This window comes from Balaenoptera physalus (genome assembly GCF_965194825.1).
Source record: "Balaenoptera physalus genome assembly, chromosome: 17".
In the NCBI taxonomy this organism is placed as follows: Eukaryota; Metazoa; Chordata; class Mammalia; order Artiodactyla; family Balaenopteridae; genus Balaenoptera; species Balaenoptera physalus.
The window spans coordinates 2006959-2021156 of record NC_138895.1 but is presented as its reverse complement, the minus strand read 5'-3'; the positions used below and the strand labels follow the sequence as shown (position 1 = coordinate 2021156).

Below are 14198 nucleotides of genomic sequence, written 5' to 3'. Positions count from 1 at the left end.
CCAACAAACAAAAGCCCAGGACCAGGTGACTTCACAGGCGAATTCTATCAAACATTTAGAGAATAGCTAACACCTATCCTTCTCAAACTCTTCCAAAATATAGCAGAGGGAGGCACACTCCCAAACTCATTCTACGAGGCCACCATCACTTTGATACCAAAACCAGACAAAGATGTCACAAAGAAAGAAAACTACAGGCCAATATCACTGATGAACACAGACGCAAAAATCCTCAACAAAATACTAGCAAACAGAATCCAACAGCACATTGAAAGGATCATGATCTTAAGGAGAAACTAAGAAGGTGAACAATGAAATCAAATGTGCATGGTTGCAGATAGTTTCTAGAGATCCTTGGAAACTGGAAAAAAAATTAAGAGTACATCTCCATTTCTTAGTATAAGATGCTGGTTAGCTAATATAAATCAAGCACTGATGAAGGTTTACGTGATATAAAAAGAGAAAACAAACTCATCCAGATATTATGGTTCAGATATTTGGGGGCAGGGAAGAACTCTGTTTATGTCACTCTAGGTTGGTGGTTGTCATCAGAGCATTTTCCTTTAACTGATTTTGCTTCTCACAGTTTTCTGTCCTTGCACTACTGAATTTAAAGATTTTTCTCAGTGCTCAGATTTTTAATGCAGCTTACCATGGTGGGACAGTGGGAAACCTCTCCCCAGGGTTGGTCTAGAGATATCGATTTTCTGAGGGTCAACTCAGCAATCCCATTCTTCCTTCAACACCTGAGACTTATAAATATCTTTTAATAATAAGATATAACTAGCCCCTATTTTATCAACATTTTCCTTTTATATGTAAAATTTCTCCTGAAATTTGAATGGTTTGAGTCCAAAGGTGTTTTTTTTTTTTTTAACTTTATTTCTTCAATCAGACATTTGGAGCTCTGAGAGAATTTTTTAGCTAATTTAAGGAGATCACTTCATTAATTGATTAAGAGAGCTAATTTTAAGACAAAATGCAGGGGATAAAATTTTAACGTAAAGTCACAGTGCCTTCAATTATTGAATAAAATGTGAGAGCAGTCCAGCTCTATTAAAGTAAATTAGATTTAGTTCTGAACCTAATTGGGGATATTAACAGTTTTCCAGAGAGAAATCAAATGTGACTCACCCTGCTTAAGATAGGTCATAGGCTTCATGTCACACGCGGAATAAAAGCCAGGGTCCTCAGCATCCCCTGAAGCTTTATCCTGGACCCTCGTCATTCTGAGCTAAAGGACATCTACATATACGGTCCCCTCTGCCTGGAGAGCTGTTTACCTTTACTTTGAACCTGGTATAAACTCTAGCCACATCCAGGAGTTCAGCCAAAGGGCTCCTTCCTCAGTTTCTCCTTACCTGCAGTGATTACTTCTATAGCACTGGATCATGGCTGGGGTTTACGTTTCTCTACATGACACTCTGGTCAATGTCTGCTTTCCCTCTAGAATGTAAAGGGCCTGAGGTCAGGGCAGGTTTCCTTTACCATCTTCCCCCTGACCTGTCCTGAGGCCCGCCAGGGTGTATGGCTTGAGGCCATGGTTTAGAGAATAAATGAATTACTTGAGCTCTGTTGATGCAGGGTAAAATGAGATTAGAAAAAGTGAGGTGACGTTCTAGAGTGCATCCCAGAGAATATTAAAACACACACCTTTCAGTTTTGAGATAGCCTTTACACAAAGCACAATTAATTTTATAGCTAGATAGGAACAAGGATATAAAGTCCCATCTAAAGCATTTTGTGCACGACTCTATACAGTGATTTTGCCAGTACAACTCTGAAATTCCACTAAATCAAACCCAGAATGTTTTTATAATGATGGGAATCTTGCCAAATAAATCCTTTCAATTCAATATTTTCATTATAATCAATCAGTCAATCATATTCTGGGCTTTGGAAAGAAAAGGATACACAGACCCCAACATTACATATCCATTTAGAGAATGGAAAATACTTACAAACAGATAATAAGAGACAGTAATTAAGGTTTAGAGCCCAGTCAACAGGTGTGGGAGAGGCACCTAGAGGACTATCATCTGAAAGAACACGGACAAATACCCTAATACATTTGAACGCCATGCTTATCTGCCAACATCCCTTAGTCTAGCTCTGGCAAAATTAATGGCTTTCCCACGTAAGTTATGATTGCCTTCATATGGAAATCCAAAATAGGGAATTCTATAGAGGCAGAAAGTAGACTGCTGCTTGCTCAGACCTGAGCCGGGGGATGGGGGATAGAAGGGGGATGCTGACGGTATGGGGTTTCTCCTCAGTGGATGAAAATGTTCTAACACTGACTCGTGATGGGTGCACACATCTGTGAATATAATAAAAATCATTGAATTGTACACTCTAAATGGGTAGATTGTATGGTATGTGAATGACATCTCAATAAGCTATTTAAGTTAAAAAAATCATCCTTCAAATGATAATTCATCAGTGGTTTTACCTGATTCTTGGAACTAATGCACACTCTTCCAGCTAAGCTTTATTACCTACTTATTACCCTCCTATTTCTGTGGTGCAAAGGTATGTACTCTGTACATACCTTTGTGGGAAACAGAAGAATCAGACTCAAATAGTGAGAACAGGGCAGAATGAGGAAATGAATGCAAATGTGCCTGTGCTTGTAGCAACACTTGATATTTAAAGACTTTTGCCCTGAAATCACTAATAAATGAAAATACAGACATTTATGACAACTACTATGAAGATGTATATGTTCATTTGGTAAATATGATATAATTAATACCCAACCCTTGATATTAAGAAACTGTTTGCTTGATGCTGGACATTTCAATCCATTTATTTCAGTTTTAAATAAACCAGAATGTGAATAACTTAGAGAGGAAACATTATTTATGTTTCCAAATAGAGAGCGTAGAGATAATTTAGTGCAGGTTTTACAGCTATAGAGCATATTTATTGGGAATAAGGACTATGTCATCAGCTTTGATGGGGGTTGAGGCCCAGCTCTGCCAGTTACAACAAACAGGTAAATTACTTAACCTCTTAATACTTAATCTCATTGTCTGTAGAGGTCTAACAACAGTTATCTACTTTCTGGATACTAAAGGCCGAAGGAAACAATATAAAGTATTTAGCTCAGAATCTGGCACTTCAAGAGCAGTTAATAAATATTAGCAATTATTGTTTATAAATGATAAGATTTTAATGGTAATAATACTTATAATTTCACTTTGATTGCTGCAAAGTTAAAGATTCCAGATAGAAATCACCTTTGATCACAAACATTTCCCTGATGGACATCGATAACTTATTGTTTAGGTAAGAAGAGCTGAGTCTTTTGAAAAATACTCCATAAAACATCTTTCTAGTAATAATATTCAAAACACTCTTTCTCTAAAAGGTAATTCTTCTAATGACAATGGCCGGAGGTATGATTTAATAATATGCAAATGGATGGTATTGCATTTTAAGAGATATAGAAGAAAAATTAAAGTCTCATGAAGTCAAGATGGCAGCTTACTTTAAGGTGATTATATGGTAATTCTTACAAGAAGAATGGGGCAAAAATGCAGGACTATTAGATTCCCTGATGAGAAACTTTGGTGATTACTGGGGGTGTAGTGTGGAGACCATTAATTTATATTTAGAAATGGTAAGTATCTGCATGGTTCAGACAAGCGGACCAGAAAATGCAATAGGAATACTGGTGCACCTAGAGCAGAGCCAGAGGCCACGTGCAGATCAAGGTGAAGAGGGCATTCCTGCAGGGAAGCTGAGGATGTAAACCAGGTGGGCGCAGGAGCCTGAGAGCTTCTAGCAGCAGCTTCAGTCTGAGGACACAGAAAAATAGGTGATCATAAGTGGAAAGTTTAGTGAGTCTTTTGTCTAGCTTTTGGAGAATGTTTTTTTTTGAAATCTAAAAATGTAATTAGAAGAGCTTGGCATTTTAATGAGACGCAAACAAGAACAAAAACTAATACAAGGGGGAAAACACCCAAGTTTGTGATTTCTGAGGGATGTTTGAATCAAGGAAGACTGAGTAATGGTAACAGCCGCGAAGCATCCCAAACAATTGTCAGAAAAGATCCAAAGTTACAGCAGATATGGGAATGGCTCTAAAAAGCAGCACGAGACTAAAGATGGTGTAAAAGGGAAGGATTCCTGGAAGACTGAGAAAGGAGCGAGTACCCTGCACAAACCCCAGAAGCCGCTCATGGCCAAGGGTCAGGTCAGCAGGGAGGGCCGAGTTCCTCTCTGTTCTTTTCTGAGGTCATGGACGGGGCTGGGGGCATGGACGGGGCTGGGGATGGACGGGGCTGGGGAGGCACTGTGACTTAGAGACACAGGCGGGACCAAGTGGACACGTGTGCAGGCCATGCCTCTAGATCCCACCTCATTGCACCCCAAGGCCAGTCACTAGATTTGCTAAATCGATAGATAAATAAATGGTCAGCATCAAAATATGAATTTTGCATTTAGGCTAGAACACTTTCTTAAACTGTTGCTTATGTATATTTTAATTCTCAGATCTAAAGAAAATAGTGCAAATGGATAAACACAGTTTATCCAATTTACATATGACAGGGTAAAGGGGAAAAGGATTTGTATAAAATATTGCTATTTAAAATAAATAAATGAATGATAAACAAATAACCACATGTTGAAATACGTTAACGGAATGAAAGATAGTTTAAAAATAGGAAAGCAAAGGTCAGAGGTAAGTAGTGAGAAACCTAAGATGGAAAACCCTAAAAGGAAAGTCTTCAGGCTGAATGGATAATATTCTAAATAAAAATACTGATGTTTTTATTTCTGGTTGGTTTGTGTGTCATAAGAATCATAAAATAATTTTGTTTTTTGTCAAACCTCTTAATATATGGCACCCATCACAATTCAAATATTACTTCTGTGGCCAGTATTTTGAATGGAAAATATACACTTATTTGATTTAAAAAATAACTCTATTTATTACATGTATAAGAGTTTTGTTTGGGTTGAAATAATGTAAATATTAAACAGAAATGATTTATTTGGCAAAATTCTTAATGTTTAAAAACTGTCTAGGTTAAAATGTGGTATTTCAGTAAAAATAAGTAACATTGTATTATTGAGTTTCACTCTAAATGGAAATAGAACAGAAAGAAAAGAACATTTCCATCCTACACAAAATTCATACAGCTCCACTCCCAGAAATAGAGTCAGTGCTTATGTCAAATGAAAGCAGCTCTCGTGAATGGGTTTTATTCACACTCAGCTCCTGTCCTCTCTTCATGGACATTTACAATCTTCAGTGGTACCTTTAAATCTTTCATGGCAATCTCAATAAATATGGAAAAAAACAAAAACAAGAAAACTTGTTTCTTGGTTTATTCCCACAACATCATTTCCACATCCGATAATTTGTCCTACATATCTCCTTGGCCTTAGTTGATGACAGATAGAGTGAAGGTAAAAAATAAACCTTAAAACTAACATTTTATATAGTAATACTCTCATCACTTGACGAAGACCATGCTACTCTACATTGGTCAGTTTTCTGAATCATTTCCATAATGTCAACTAGAGATGATAGTCACCAAATTTAGAGTTCCACTTTCCAAGCGCATGTACCTCAAGCTGTGTTAAAATTTCATGAAATGTACACCTGAGATGTATGATTTCACCCTATACAGGCAAAATGCCTAACCCAACAACCAAGATAAAGTTAAATTTCATTGACCTCTGCAGAGATGTAGGTTTCTAAAGGGTATTTAAAATCACTGAGTTAATTTTTTCAATATTTATATAACTTTCTGTCCTTTTTTAAAATTGATATTTTGTTTCATTGATGATACATTGCAGGTGTGGTACATCTTTAACAGTCAGTGACATACAGAAAGAAAAGCCCTTTGAAATGTAATAATAACTAGAAAAGAACAGATATGGTCCGTTTTTAAAAGAATTGAGATGCTAAAACTTTAAATCTATCCTATATACTTGGCATTGGAACATGAGATTTTACTGATTTCTTAAATAAAAAAAGAAAACTGTACAAAAGAAAAAGATGACTAGAACAGAACTAATGCTTAACTTACTATCAGACCTTATATGAACCTAAGACGTGTTCGGCTCCTTTCATTGACAGACCAGTATTTCCCGCTCTGGCTGGTTAAAAGATAGGCACAACGAAAGACCATATTTGATATTTTAGATGAAACCAGATAAAGAAAATTAATGAGTTCTATTCAATTCCAGGTAAGGTAAATTTCCCAAATACTTTTCTAAAATCTCTTAATCGAAAGGTGGTCAAGATTTTGAGAGCTTGCTTAATTTCATCTCAGTCCAAATACTGAGGAGTTTGCTATAGCCATTCTCGTCTACTTATCAATCTGCAAAGAGTTAAAGTTCACAGAAACGCGGGGGTTACAGCACTGACTTTGTAAGGATAGACAGGAGAGACGGGCTACCTTTATGCTTAATCCAAATCCTCCTACAGTTTGTCTTCTAATGGTCACCGTTCTTTCCTGAAAGACAGATTTTAACAGTGGTTAGTGTTGCCTGCTACTATACCTACACACCATTTTCCTCCGCTGGGTTTTGTGCTTGCTCTTCAAAAAAAGGACATTTTGTGACAGCATAAAGGCCCCAAACCGTGCAATAAATGGAGTATTTTGGAATTTTTAAATCGAAGGCTAACAATTTATTTGTCAAGATAAAAGGGACTGCAGTTTATTAAACTGCTAAATTCTCAAGTTAACTTCTTTCAGTGATTTTTTGGACATAGTTTGGAATCTGAACTTTAAAACCTCTTCTCATTCTCACATTATGTATTCTTGTTGTTGAAAAATAATTCAACATCACATGGTAAATATTATCTTTGCCAACCAAGGTCATATCTCCATTACTACCGGTCATGTGGTTTGCGGAGACTTGAGTGCCGGGCTGGGAGACTGCCATGTTTCAGCACATAAATGGTCCATGTGTACGTCTGGGGTTGGAACTTTAAATAAACCGGGTTCACAATGATTGCTTGTCTGAAAGAAGAATGCATTTTACAGTTAACTGATAATTATAATAAAATTATCAGTTTTCAAAAGCAGTCCTCTTTTGCCTTCCACAATGGAACCAATCATTCAACCACTAGCATATGAAACTTAAAAATCGCAAAGAGCCACATTTGGACAAATCCTTTAGTTTCCAATAAAAAAGTCAATACTACTGTTTTATGGTGATCATCTCTACATAATGCATATCTCCTGGCATGCTGAAGGGTTGAGAGCTTTTATTTATAACCTTCTCCATTTATTTATAACCTTCTTACCTTCTTGAACCTTCCCCTACCTAGAAAGGTTTAGACTCCACCTTTCTCCCCTGGTACCTGGAATAGATATTTGTTTTCTGGTCCCTGTGTCTCCACAAAGGCTCAGTTTATTTGGCTACATTATCTACTCCCCTACTTAATAGACACCTGAGGTATTCCACCTGTGGTAGTTTAAAAAATACATTCTAAACAAATTTTATCATTTTAAGTACAATGGAAAAATACATTTAATAAAATTATTTCTTATATATCTTTATATAGATTTCTTTCTGAAGAAAGAAAAGTTACTCCGCACATTTAGATATCTAATTAATATTTATCCATATCATATTCCAATAGCTATATCACAGAGGAGCTCAAATACTGGGAGACTCAGAGGGATAAGTTGATTAAATGGTCGTCTTCAGTCTTACCAAACAGACAGGCAAGCTGCTTTCCCACTGCCTATCAAATTAAACTAAAGTTCTTAGATGGCACAGCTATTTTCTTAATTCTTTTCTGTAAGGAATAAATACTTGATTCCTTAAAATAGCATCAAAACCAAGGGTACAGTTAGCTCAGAAAACCCACATCAACTGTCTCAAAATAAAGATTTCAACCTGTCAAAGCAAATGCATTTTTAATAGCAAATGGTATCACCTAAAGTTTCTAGAACATCTTCCGTAGCACTCATTAGCCACAAGGGCAATTTGGTGAGTAAACTCTCCGGAACAGCAGAGTGTGTGCTGAAGCCCTGCTTTTCTCTGAAGGAAGGGCGAGCGTGCAGGTTATTAAAGGTCTATGCGGTGCCTTTATTCATTCTGTATAAGACTGCCTTCCAATCTTTGGTGGAGAATATTTAGCACATGTTCCAAATTGGATACAAAATTGCTGATGCAGAGAAGAGTTTGACTAAAGAGTCAGCAGAACCTGTGGAAAAGCTCAGAAGCAGCACTTATTTTAATGGTTTTTAAACACACGGGTACACACGCACGCTCTTGCAAATGCAGACACCACCTCTAGACGCTACTTCTTCATTAGCTGACTCGTAAGGAAGTGGGGAGAGACGGGCAGGTCGAATTACTTCGTGTTTTAAAGCCAAAATTTTCAATTGGTACCTGCAGGTAGCCGGAGGCATGAAAAGGCACACCACTGTCCAGGTGGTACCTGCTGACACCCTCCTGGTTGTCTGTAGGTCGTGTCAGCTGTGCCCTCCAGCCCCTCCCCACCTGCCCACATTGGGGTCTCCCTCCTGCCCCACAAATCAGAGGAAGGAAAGGGATGTTAATGAATTGTTTCAGCTGCTCACCTCATAAATCAGAGGGTGTCTGGAAGCTGCTCGGAAGCTGTATTTAGTTAACACAGTGTGAGTTTCATAACGACGTTGCCTAGCAACAAGGCACCATCCTTTGGGAAACCAAGTATAATTGGTTATTTTATTTCTTAAAACACACAGTTGAGACGTGCTCCCACACACTCATATATACGACAAGCCTTCATTTATTCTTCCCATTCCTTACAAAATGAAAGGATGGAGCCCAAGAGTAGTATCGGCCTGTATGAAGTTGTGCCACACACCTAAATTCATTCATGTTACGGACAACATGTTGAAGTGCTTAACTTGCATTATATAAAAACATAATTATTATCACCCCTGCCCTCTGGAATATTATATTTGACATACTCTCTGTGTTTACTGTCTGAACTACATGGGAACCAACATACACATGTCACCAAACAGAACACATTGCTCTTATATATCCCAGGAATGGACATTTTTGAGATACGCAGTGAAAAAGAGGAGGGAGTGGTGAGAATAAGGCAGAAACTAGAGATTGCAGTGAAGAACTGTACTGATTCTGCGTGCTGGGAACCAAGAAGATGCATAGGAAAGGAGAGAGGAAAAGTCATGAGCTCTTTTCGACAATTCAGGAAGAGTAACTAAACCTCAAAAAGGAATAAGAATAAAACGGTAGCTTCTAATTACCAAAAATCTAAATACTATGTGCCCTTATATATCCAGTGGAATATTACTCAGCCATAAAACGAAACAAAATTGAGTTATTTGTAGTGAGGTGGATGGACCTAGAGTCTGTCATACAGAGTGAAGTAAGTCAGAAAGAGAAAAACAAATACCGTGTGCTAACACATATATATGGAGTCTAAAAAAAAAACGGTACTGACGAACCTAGTTTCAGGGCAGGAATAAAGATGTAGTTACAGAGAATGGACTTGAGGACACGGGGTGAGAGGGGGAAGCTGGGTTGAAGTGAGAGTAGCACGGACATATATACACTACCGAACGTAAAATAGTCGGCTGGTGGCAAGTGGCCGCATAGCACAGGGAGACCAGCTATGTGCTTTGTGACCACCTAGAGGGGAGATAGGGAGGGTGGGAGGGAGACGCAAGAGGGAGGGGATATGGGGATATATATATACGTATAGCTGATTCGCTTTGTTGTGCAATAGAAACTAACACAGTATTGTGAAGCAATTATACTCCAATAAAGATTTATTAAAAATAAATAAAATAAATAAATAAATAAATAAATAAATAAATAAATAAATACTACGTGCCCTTACAGGTCTCATAGCACTCGTGATTGTTTATTAAAATACACCGTGACCTTGACTGTTTCTTCCCACTAGTTTTCTGAGTTCTGCACCTATGTCTTGTTCACAGTTGTATCCTTAGAATTTAGCATCGGGCCTAAATCTAAGTTAGATAATCATCTGCTAAATGAATAAAGAGTTTTTTTCCCAAACATTTTCATTTCAAACACGTAATCATCACAACATCCCACCTGCATAGGCAATATTTTCCCAATTAAGAGTGAAAAAACTAAAATGCAAATGAGTTACAGTCACTTGGGCAAGATCCAAATCATGATTGAAATGAAAGTGTCTCTGATTCCCACCACCTTTTCCATCACACAAGCCCAAGACAAGATGGAGAAATAAGATGAAAGAAGCAAAGATACTGAAAAATAGGGAGCAGAAAGGGAAGGCGTCGTCAGAAACAACGCTCTTCCTCTGAGACTGGGAATGAGGCAAGCACGACCCCGCCTGGCACCACCGACCTTCAGCTTGTGCTTGAGGTTATAGTTACAGCGCGGCAGAGCAGCGATGGGGGATGAAAGGCCTGCGGGCTAGAGAGGGAGAAAGGAAACTGCCTTTGTTCTTTGTCTATGTAGAAAATCCCAAAGAACCAACAAAAATCTCATGGAACTAACACGCAATTACAGCAAGGTCGCAGGAGACACAGTTAATATACAAAAGTCAACTGCTTTCCTGTACATCAGCCATGAAAATTGGAACTTGAAATTAAAATCACAGTACCATTTACAGTAGCCCATTAAAAAGGGAATACTTTGGTATAAATCTAACACGTAATGTTTTCTATGTGGAAAACTATAAAACTCTGAGGAAAGAAATCAAAGATGATCAAGATAAACAAGGAGAGATATCTTATATTCATGGATTAGAAGACTCAATATTTTCAAGATATCGATTCCTCCTAACTTGATCTATGGAATCAATACAATCCCAATAAACATCCCACCAAGCTGTTTGTGGGTATCAAGAGGCTGCCTCTCAGATTTATATGGAGAGAGCCCATAACAGGCAACATGAAGTTGAAGCAGAAGGACCAAACCAGAGGACATGGGGTCCCTGATTCAAGACTTGCTATAAAGCTACAGGAATCAAGACAGTGCAATTTTTTTTGAAGACTAAACATATAGATCATCAGAACAGAACAAGCAAGCCCAAAAACAGAACCAAGAAAAAAAACAGAGTCAACTTACCTTGACAAAGGAACAAAGGCAATTCAATGGAGAAAAGGATAGTCTTTCAATAACCACCCCCCAAAAAAATAAGAAAGAAAGGAATCCAAACATGAATGTTATCCTTTCACAAAAGTTAACACAGACTGAATCACAGACCTAAACATAATCACAATCTTATATAAAAATTCTAGGAGAAAACCTGTATGACTTTGGGTTTGGCAATGAGCTTTTAAAAGGAACACCAAAAGCATGGTCCATAAAAGAAAAGATTTGATGTTAGGAAATATTAAAATTGAAAACTTCTGCTTTGCAGAAGATACTGTTAGGAGGATGAAAAAAGTCACAGATTGGAAGAAAATATTTGCAAAATATCTATCTGATAGGGACTTGTTTCCAAAATATGCAAAGAACTCAACACTCAGCAAGAAAACAACCAGCCTAATTTAAAAAATGCCAAAATATTTGAGCAAACACCTCAACAAAGAATATACAGCTAGCAAGAAAGCTCTAGAAAAAGTGCTCAACAAAATTTATTAGAGGATTGCAGGTTAAAAGATGAGATAATATTACACACCTTTTAAAATGGCTAAAACCAAAAACGTTGACAGTATCAGATGCTGGGGAGGATTCTCATCACTAAGAATTCTCATTCCTTGCTGGTGGGAATTCAAAAGAGAGTTCGGGGGTCTCTTACAAAGCTAACACAGTGCAGGAATTGCACTCCTGGGTATTTACTCAACTAATTTTAAAATTTATGTTTACGCAAAAGCTGCACGCAAATGTTCATAGCAGCTTTATTCATAACTGCCAAAAACTGAAGTGACCAAGATGCTGTTTATTCATAGAACGAACAACAAATAAATAAACAAACAAATAAATAGAAATGAGCTATCCAGGTCCAAAAAGACATGGAGAAAACTCAAATGGATATCACTAAGCAAAAGAAGCCAGTCTGAAAAGGATATATACTCTGATCCCATCTGTAAGACGTTCTGAAAAGGCAAAACTAAAGGACAGTGAAATGACTAGTGGTTGCCAGGAGTTCGGGCAGAGGGAAGAGGCTGAATGGATGAGGCACAGGGATTTATAGGGCGAGGAGACCATTCTTCATGATACAGCAATAATGGACACATGACACTGTGCATTTGTCAAACCCCATAGAACTTCAGAGAAAAAGCAGTCCACCTTCACGTATGCACATTAGGAAGCTAGGGGGCCCAAAGCAAACTGTGACAAGTAATCTAACTACATTACAGGTGTGCATCAGCCCCTTACCGAGGCGGGTGGGAAAACGCGCTGCCTGAGCGACTTTGGAAACGAGCGGCGTCTGAGAGACACAGGATACGGGCTGAGACCCTCCTTGATGAAGCTGTCCCACGCGAGGGTGTAGTGACAATCCTGACACTGCTATGCATGCACACTGAAATTAAACAAGCACCTGGGGGTGGGGGAGACCAGCTTCTCAGTGTGGGGTGGGAATTTACAGACACAAGCAGGGGGACGGCTAGAACAGTCCATGGGCAAGGAAGACAGCGGGGAGGTATCAGTATGAACCCATGTTTAGCTTAATATAGATAGAGGTGGTTAACATATAGAAATACTCATAGATAAGTGAATCTACAAAGGTTATTGTCTGTCTTTTTGAAAATGGCTCTTCAGGGCTATAATTCCTATACCTTAACACCAGCCACTTAAAGTGTACAATTTAGATGCTTTCAGTAGATTCACAGTTACGCATCCGTCATCACAATCAATTTCAGAACATTTGTATTCAATATTCCAAAATGTACCTAGAACCCCTCACTCCTGACTCCCCCCCATTCTAACCTTAGGCATTTAATCTATGTTCTATCTCTATGGATTTGCCTATTATGGACATTTCACATAAATGAAATTATACAGTATGTAGTCCTTTGTGTCTGTCTTCTAACTATGATGTTTTTAAGGTTCATCCATGTTGTAGCATGTATCAATACTTCGTTTCTTAAATTGTCAGATAACATTCCACTGTATGGGTATACCACACTTTATTTATCCCTCCCTCCACATTTAGGGTGTTTATAGGATTTGGCTATTACGAATCATGCTGCTATGAACATCTGTGGACAAGTTTCTGTGTGGACACGCGTGCTCATTTTTCCCGAGCATATACCAAGGAGTGAAAACTGGGACTGCCAGGCTGTACCAGTGAAGCTGGACATTCTACGTTCTCACCAGCATTGTCCGAGGATCCCAGCTTCTCCACATCTTCAGGACCACCTGTTCTTATCTGTCCTTTCGATTATAAACATCCTAGTGGATATAAAGTGTACCTCATTGTGGTCTTGATATACATTTCCTTGATGGCTAATGATGTTGAGCATTTCTTCATTTCCTTATTGGCCAATTATACATCTTCTTTGTAATAAAAACATCTATTCAAATCCTTTCCTCATTTTTTATTGCCCATTTTATTAATGAGTCATAAGTTTCCAATTGATCCTTGAAAGATATTTTTGGCATATATAGAAATCTGGGTTAATAGTTCTTTCTCTTCGGCAGTTGAAAAATACCGTGCCACTTCTTTCCAGTTTCCATTGTTTCTAGGGAAAACTCTACTATCATTTGAATGTTTTTTCCCCTATTCCTAAAGTATTATTGTTTCTTGCTGCTTTTAAGTTTTTTCTTTGTCTTTAGTTCTCAGGATTTGACTATGATGTGTCTTAACACAGGTTTCTTGGGTTTATCCTTTTGAGATCTGCCCCACTTCTTTAGGTTTATGTCAGTTGCAAATTTTGGGGAGTTTTCAGGCATTATTTCTTCAAGCACTGTTTGAGCTCTGACCTCTTTCTCTTTTCCTGGGACTCTGATGATATAAACGTTGGATCTTTCATTATAGTCTCATGGGTGCCTTATTTTTTTCAGACCAATTTTTCTCTTTAGTTCAGAAAGGGTAATTTTTATTGTTCTGTCTTCTAGTTAATTGGTTCTTTCCTCTGTCCTCTCCATGCTGCTCTTGAGCCCATCCACTGAGTTTTTATTTCAGTTGAGTTTTCAGTTCTACAATTTCCAGTTGCTTTTTGCTGAGACTTTCTATTTTCTCATTTGTTTCAATCCTGTTTGTAACAGACATGAAACCATTTTATGACAGCTACTTCCCAATCCTTGTTAGATAATTG

General features: G+C 37.9%; 1 protein-coding gene across 6 annotated transcripts in view; it reads right to left on the bottom strand.

Annotated features, from left to right (window-relative positions):
- SNTG1 (syntrophin gamma 1) overlaps positions 1-14198 on the bottom strand; it is a 478642-nt gene that overhangs the window by 172306 nt on the left and 292138 nt on the right. For all 6 annotated transcript variants that reach the window (XM_082433011.1, XM_082433012.1, XM_082433013.1 and 3 more), the window contains one exon: positions 6420-6476. In XM_082433011.1, the coding sequence (XP_082289137.1) occupies positions 6420-6476 (57 nt within the window). The remainder of the gene's footprint in view (positions 1-6419; positions 6477-14198) is intronic.